Source organism: Sinocyclocheilus anshuiensis, unplaced genomic scaffold (assembly GCF_001515605.1).
Source record: "Sinocyclocheilus anshuiensis isolate Anshui unplaced genomic scaffold, SAMN03320099.WGS_v1.1 scaffold13, whole genome shotgun sequence".
NCBI lineage: Eukaryota > Metazoa > Chordata > Actinopteri > Cypriniformes > Cyprinidae > Sinocyclocheilus > Sinocyclocheilus anshuiensis.
Window position 1 is genome coordinate 1,299,151 of NW_015538026.1, and position 6,957 is coordinate 1,306,107.

At 40.1% G+C, this 6,957-nt stretch overlaps 2 protein-coding genes across 3 annotated transcripts in view; both read right to left on the reverse strand.

Moving 5' to 3' along the window:
• Positions 1–529: 529 nt before the first annotated feature.
• On the reverse strand, positions 530–4,355 carry LOC107679295 (putative testis-specific Y-encoded-like protein 3). 2 transcript variants are annotated; one of them, XM_016474827.1, is made up of 7 exons: positions 3,051–4,355; positions 2,488–2,565; positions 2,286–2,397; positions 1,991–2,145; positions 1,794–1,870; positions 1,582–1,703; positions 530–1,455 (listed from the first exon to the last, which is right to left on the reverse strand). In XM_016474827.1, exons 1-7 carry the CDS (start codon positions 3,867–3,869, stop codon positions 1,289–1,291), a joined length of 1,530 nt encoding a protein of 509 aa, XP_016330313.1. In that variant the 5' UTR covers positions 3,870–4,355; the 3' UTR covers positions 530–1,288. The 2 variants fall into 2 exon arrangements, with proteins under 2 accessions (XP_016330313.1, XP_016330311.1); XM_016474825.1 differs by having other exon boundaries at positions 1,582–1,706; positions 3,051–4,354.
• A 547-nt stretch (positions 4,356–4,902) lies between these two features.
• Positions 4,903–6,957, reverse strand: part of LOC107679368 (forkhead box protein P3-like) — a 13,661-nt gene continuing 11,606 nt past the window's right edge. Inside the window, exons 10-13 of the mRNA XM_016474890.1 lie at positions 5,848–5,924; positions 5,666–5,767; positions 5,273–5,394; positions 4,903–5,021 (exon numbers count right to left, since the gene is read on the reverse strand). Coding sequence (XP_016330376.1) covers positions 4,946–5,021; positions 5,273–5,394; positions 5,666–5,767; positions 5,848–5,924 — 377 coding nt within the window. The 3' untranslated portion in view covers positions 4,903–4,945. The remainder of the gene's footprint in view (positions 5,022–5,272; positions 5,395–5,665; positions 5,768–5,847; positions 5,925–6,957) is intronic.

Genomic DNA, 6,957 nt, shown 5'->3' on the forward strand with positions numbered 1-6,957 from the left:
TAACATTTAGATTGGTTTCACTCTAATTACTGACTGACCAAAGTTAAAGAAAATATATTGAAAAGGAGCTAAAGAAACACTATTAGAAATAAATGAAAAACAAAAGCAATATGAATATGAAAGATGCCATGAACAAATGTGTACATATTCACTATTTTTACAATATTATCAAAGCATTTAACTGGACACCAAAATCTGAGTATTGAGTGAACACATGCTGTCAAAAGGAAAAAAAAAAAAAAACACACCACAAGATGGCCTTGCCACTATTTTGCTCATTTACATAACATTACAATTGTTAATCATTGCAGTGAATAAATGGTAATGTGCATGTGTTGACAGTGTGTAGATATCCAACTCGATTCTTAGACATGACAAAAGTAGTTTTAAGGATCACATGATCATCATAGCAAGAGCTACCAAGTGTCGGGATTTTATCTGCTTATGTAAACAAAGAGAAATAAGCAACAATTATTTCAATGTTCATCAATAAACAAAAGATGTTATGTATTAATGACACAGAACTGAATAAATGAAGCTGATGATGGGAAACCCATCTACAGGATAATGAGGATAAAAGAGGAAACATCCCTGAGTTATCCAGTTTTAGTTCAGAATGAAGTGCATTTCAGAATGTTTGACCTTTTTCCTTATAACCAAAATGTGGTGGTAAAGTTAATGAACAATAACAAGGCAAGAAAACCAATTGCTTCATGATGTCAGAATTCTGTAGATGAGGATGAAAACCTAACAAACAACAATTACCCAAAAATATTACAGCAATGACTGAAAAACATGATTAGGCCCGTAAAGTACGGCGTTTATAAATGGTCATGATTGTGAGTGATGGACAATGCTACTGTATACTGTCATACATAAAAAAGCCCTCTAAACTGGCCAAAGAACAAAACTAAACTAAACTAAACTAAGTGCAGTCTATAATCCCAAGCTTTAAACAGTCCATTGTGAGATAAAAGAGGTGTCTTACAAGTATCAGTAGCCCTCTGAAATCTGTTAATGCAAAGTTATAAGTGTAAAATGGGATGACACCTTAAGGAAACCAGATGTTTTTGGAGTGCACACACTGAATTTGAATATTCATAATCTTTGATGTATAGAAAGTACCATCTACAATGAATACATAGTTAAACCCTGATCAATAAGCATCATTAACCACTTATTTGAAACGGACTCTTAATTTATGCAGAAAACAATATCATTAAAATAGATCATAGAAAAATCTAATGATGCTATTCTGCATAAAAAGAAACGGCGACAACCCCATGTCCTAACTCTTCTCTTCATCTAGATCAATATCTTCCTCTTCCTGTCCTTGCTCTCTGACCTCACAGCCACCGGAGTCACGTGACTCTTCTACTTCTTCAACATCCACTTCCTCTTCCTCTCTCTCCTCATAGGAGGATTCCCCCTCATCTCTGTCATTCTCTTCTGAGCCTAAGAGAAAAATTATCAGTCATGATGATTTAGTAATAAAATCCACTGTTTTTAATAGCTTTGACAGACTTATTGTAAAACACTATATATTAAACACTGACATGATTGTGAAAAGGAAAACCTCACCTCCAACTTGGTCATCATCTTCATCCTCCTGCCCCAAGTTTAGGCTCTTCTCCTCATCTTCATCTGAATCGGAGATGATCACACACTCATCTCCATTATTGCTGCCCTGACATTTGGGAGCGCTGCTGGACAATGGAAATTTGTCAAAAAAATAAATAAAAAAAGCAAAACATACACTTTGAAAAATCTGGATGTTTCTGGCTAGCGATTACCTGCCATTCTCTCGTGGCTCCCAGAGTGGAGTCAGATAGTACCTCAAAGGATTTCTGTACAGGTCATCCTTCAGGATCTAGAGCCAAAGGAATGAGAGTTAATTTTTTTTAACATCATCCTTTCCGGTGTTTAAGGATTTTGATTTGGCCTGTTCATACAGCTCTTTTTCCTGCACCTAACATCATGAGAGATGTACCTGTGCGATGTCATCCCTTCCTGGATTGCTGTGGTCACTGAACCAATGGAAGAAGCTCTGGTAGACTCCCTGTGATGTTCGACGTGGTTCTCCACTACCGACCAGATTCTGCCCTCTGTGCCACAAAATTGGGTTTGAGAACGACACCGGAGAGCCTGCGCAAAAAGGAAAGCACATGCAGATAAAGCATGATTACCCTTTTCAAAAAATTAAAACTCAGAATAAATAAATGTGTCTCAGAGTAATCCGTTTCACATTCCTGAAAAGAAGGTGACCGTGATAGTGGTCAGCTCACCTCCCATACCAAGATGAAGTTCTTTCACTATCATTTTGTTTTGAAAAAAGGGATTTCGCCGGAAATGGAAGCAAATGCGGTATCCAAGTTTGTTGTTCTTGAAAGACTCAATCTGTTGAATGATGAGCATATTAAACAAATATAGATAATTTGCAAGATTTGAAAACAGGAAAAAGAAAAAAAACCTGAAAAAATGTATTACCTCTAAATTAGTCATGTAGCTTAGAGCATCTTCATCAGTCTCGTCGATTTGCGCTGATAGAAGTGGGTGATTCAGAAGCTGATTGGCTTTAAGTTAAGCACATAACGTAAATAAAGACAAAGATCTGGAATCCACAATCATTTGGTTAAAAGACATTTGACGCAAATGGAAATACAAAATGAACATAGAAGTTTCAAGCATGATCAGTTAAGATGCTAGGGATTCTGGGCCCATTGCACAGAATTTGCTATAGGGCCCCCTCAAAATTCCAAAGGACATCGTTATGGGCCCCTCTCAGCCTCTGGGCCCCATGCACTCTGTCCCCCTTTTCCCCCGGTTGTGACACCTTCAAGGTGACAGTTAATATCTTCAGGCATTGTAAAGAATGCATCTCATAACATCCACCTAAAAATCTAATTGGATGCCCACACCTTTTGACCAATTAAATTTAAATTGGTGTGTGTTATATATATATATATATATATATATAAAAACTCAACTTCAAATGGCCTTGATACTTAAGTTGTCCACCTGAACGTCATGCACACAGTTTTAAAGGATACAGCAGTGACCCAGAAGCCTGGGATGGCTTGAGTGATGGCGCTGCGCTGGTCCAGGTGAGGGCGTCGCTGGCGGCTCAGTCTCAACTCCAGGCGTTGATGCAGACGCGCGCCTTTTTTCTCCAGCGCATCCAGCCGCATCTGCACCTGTGCGAGCAGCGCCACGGACTGCCGCACCTCCGGGGCCATCTTCACCGACACTATGGCACACTCACCGTCTTCGTTATCCTCATTATCAGAGGCGACAGACGAGCTAGCCGTGGAGGAAGAGCCAGAAAGGGAGTCGTCATCCTCCTCCTCCTCCTCCTCCTCCTCTTCTTCACCATCATCATCATCCACAAACGATGCCTGCTCTGGATCTTCTCTGTCCTCGCAGAGCAGCAGGGATGAGGAGCTGTCAGCAGCGGCTGCCTCCGTCCTTCTCTCGCTCTGAGAGCAACCGGGACGATTAGACTTATCCCTAGATTTCTCTCGACTCGCTTTTTTGGACGAACAGGCCATTTCTTTACAGTCTTCGTCAACGTCTCCACGGGTCAGACTGGCAAGCGCTTCTGCTGCGGCGATAGCAGCGGAATCTGACGGCTGGCGCCCGCTCTCATCTCCACCAGCCTGTCCTGTGTTCTCCTTCGCGGCAGATCCATGTTTTGGCTCATCATTGCCAACTTTCTCAGGTCCTGCATCTTCATGGGAGTCATTCCTTGGTTCCTCATCACTTACTTTCGCCTGCTTGGGCAGCGTGGACTCAGGTTCTCCACTTGGACTTGCACTTCTTTTCGTCTGGTTAGTTTCGGACGGCTGACTGTTGTCCGAGTTTGTACTCATGATACTGACTGGTTGTAACTTTGTCAGACGTATATGATGATCTTAAAACGGATTTTAAATTATAATGGTGTTAACTGTGCGGGTCTCTTTCCAGAGCCCGCGTTCGCATTACAGCACTGCCAAAATTCAAGTCTGCGCAAATGTCTGCAGGCCTAGGTAACGTTAGCTTCCTAACGCTCAATGAGGCTAGTTTAAATTCTCGCTCACGGTCGCATATCGAATATTTCCGTTTGTATTTAGACACGGTATTCGTAATATTGAGTTACTTTTCCCTTAAAAGTCACAATTCGCCTAAAAATGTCCCGTTCTTTTGTATTTGTTTACAGTTTGCCCTTCCGTTCGCCATTTATCAGAGGCTTTACATACGAGCGCGAAAACAAAGCTCTGATTGGCTGAAATGCACCGCGCAAAAATCTCTCGGCCAATCGTAGACGCTGTACTGCAGTTGACGACGAGCCATTTCACGGAGTACATCACCATTGCGTTGCATTTACGCACCGTGAAATATTTCTGACTGGGACTGTTTTGTATTATATTTTAGATTATAATAAGCAGAACTTGACGTTGCGTAGTGTATATTGTACCAGAAGAACAGTCTTACAGTACTGGATTGCATTGCAATTTGGACATTTATTTGGATATATGATATTTTAAGACATTAAACGTACATTTATTGTTTAACAGCATAGTTATCAATATTAAATTAGCACCATATTAAATGTATTTACATAGGATGCCATTAATATCAACATTATTATTGATGTACATTTGTAGGCATTATAAATATTGATGTACTTGTACTTTTTAAATCGGTACATTTAAATGTAAGAAGGATAAAGAAAAGTTTGCTGAACACCCAGTTCTTAACTTTATTTTTGGATTATGTAAACTTCATATTGATTCCTTACGCTTTTTTTTTTTTAAATGAAAACCATAATTAGGTCTAAAATAGACTGCTAGCTATACATTTAAAAACAACCATTTTAAACAATCATATTTATTATTCTTACAAAAAAGTTTTTAATGTTAGTGGTTGAAATGTTGTTGCAATCTCTTAATGAGAGTCCATTTGAGCCTTACTTCTGATAAGTTTCACTTTGTGGAGTCACAGGAAACAGGTGAAAAGGTGTCATCAAGCCCATATCCTGGTCCCTGGAGGAAAAAGTGGTGCAACTGCAATAGATCAATGTCTTATGATTCTCCCACTTCCAACAATACACTTTATTAGATCCATCCCAAGTAGTTTTTTTTAATCTTCTTTAACTTTTTTTAATCTTCTTTTACTTTAACTTCTTGTATTTGTACTTACTTGTACATATAACCAACTATCAACCAGCAGTGTGACATGCAGTAGTAAAGTACAGTGTTACTGTCACCCCTATGAAGAAGCAAAGACTGTTTACCTGTGAAACTTTTGTCCTTTTCTTCTTAGAAATTCCTCTTCATCCACAGTCCAAACAGAACCTTTCCTGCCTTCAACGCGCACAAAGCACTTATGAAGACTGAGGTTATGCCGAACAGCGTTCTACGCACAGGCAAAGATACGTTAGTTACTTGTTAAATCATGTTACATCTAATAGGTTGCACCTATTAGGAATAAGATTCACGTAGTCTTCCCTAACATAAAACCACTGTAATTTCACAGCCAGGTCATCACTTTCTATCATTAACATACAAGTTGTGAAAGTTTTCTGGTATATAAACCGGAGGCTGTGGCTTTCAGGATTGGCTTGTGTGCAGTGAGTCATGGAATGACAAATATAATAGGTTTACAGTACAAATACTGCATCTTATACCTTCCATGTGGCAGTGTTGTGACGAAAGTAGAAAAACATGCGGGTAAACCAATGATAGATTTCATTCAGAGTAAGCTGCTTCTCAGGGGACTCCAGGATCGCCTAACATAAAAGACAGCTTTTGTGTGACTGACAGGAAATGAAAAGGTAATATACAGGATGTTTAACTCAGCAGTACTTACCCATCGTATTATGGAGGCATAGGTGAAAGGTGGCCTAATGTTTGTGAACTTATAATACTCAAAACTGGGGATAATCCCTATCGCCAGAAAAAAAAATGAAGAAAATAATAACATCATATACCGTTGTGTTGTATGTGGAGATGAAATATGAATGACTGGTAATCTTACATTTAAAGGGGTCATATGATGTTTTACAAAGCTCATCGTTCTGAAAAGCGAGGTGTGCTCTGATTGGCCAGCTATCCAGTGCGTTGTGATTGACCGAATACCTCAAGCGTATGACGGAAATGTTACACCTCTTACCATACTGTGATGCCCTGTCCGGCCGGAGCGACGAGACAAAAACTTTCAAACCCATTATAAACGAGGCATTTGTTGCATCCAGTGGGGACATAATTACTGATTATAATGACTTATACTGTCTTTTTACGCGTTGCATCGCGCCTCGTAAACATAAAACCCATTTCTGCATTTGTGAACGGAGAAATGACAAACAACAAGTGCGACTCTACACTGCTCAAAACTCACGTTTGATTTGTCAGTGGCAAATTCTTTAAATATAAAAAACGTACTTACAGTCTGTGAGTCAGAACAGCCGGCATTGTAGTCTACTCTACCAGGATCGGGAAACACATAAAATGTGCTGCACACATCTGAATATTTGGGTTGAACTGTTCTGGAACAGTGTTGTAAATACAACTTAACCACTGATTTCTAGTCGTGTCCTCTTTTGGAAGGCCAAACAAAGTAGTTTTGCTTTCACAACGAAACACAGCATCACACACGGCGGGCTACAGTGAGCGGAGGCCGGCTTGAGTGAGCGACAGCCTGTGGGCTTGAGAAGGCGCGGCCGGTGGATTCGACGAAGGAGCTTCTGGCAGAACAAAGAACAAAACATTTCACTACAACACTGTTAGAAAACAAACAAGTACTTGTATAAGTCAGCGCATGGAAGCAACCCTGTACGTCACTTGAACATCACATTGAACTGATACTGTAGCACATGTGACGACCCCGGGCTGGACTCTGCTTCGTCCACGGTGAAAGCCGATCCGGCGATCGACAGCGCAAAGTTGATGTATTTCCTCAGCGACCAGCACGGATCAGCTC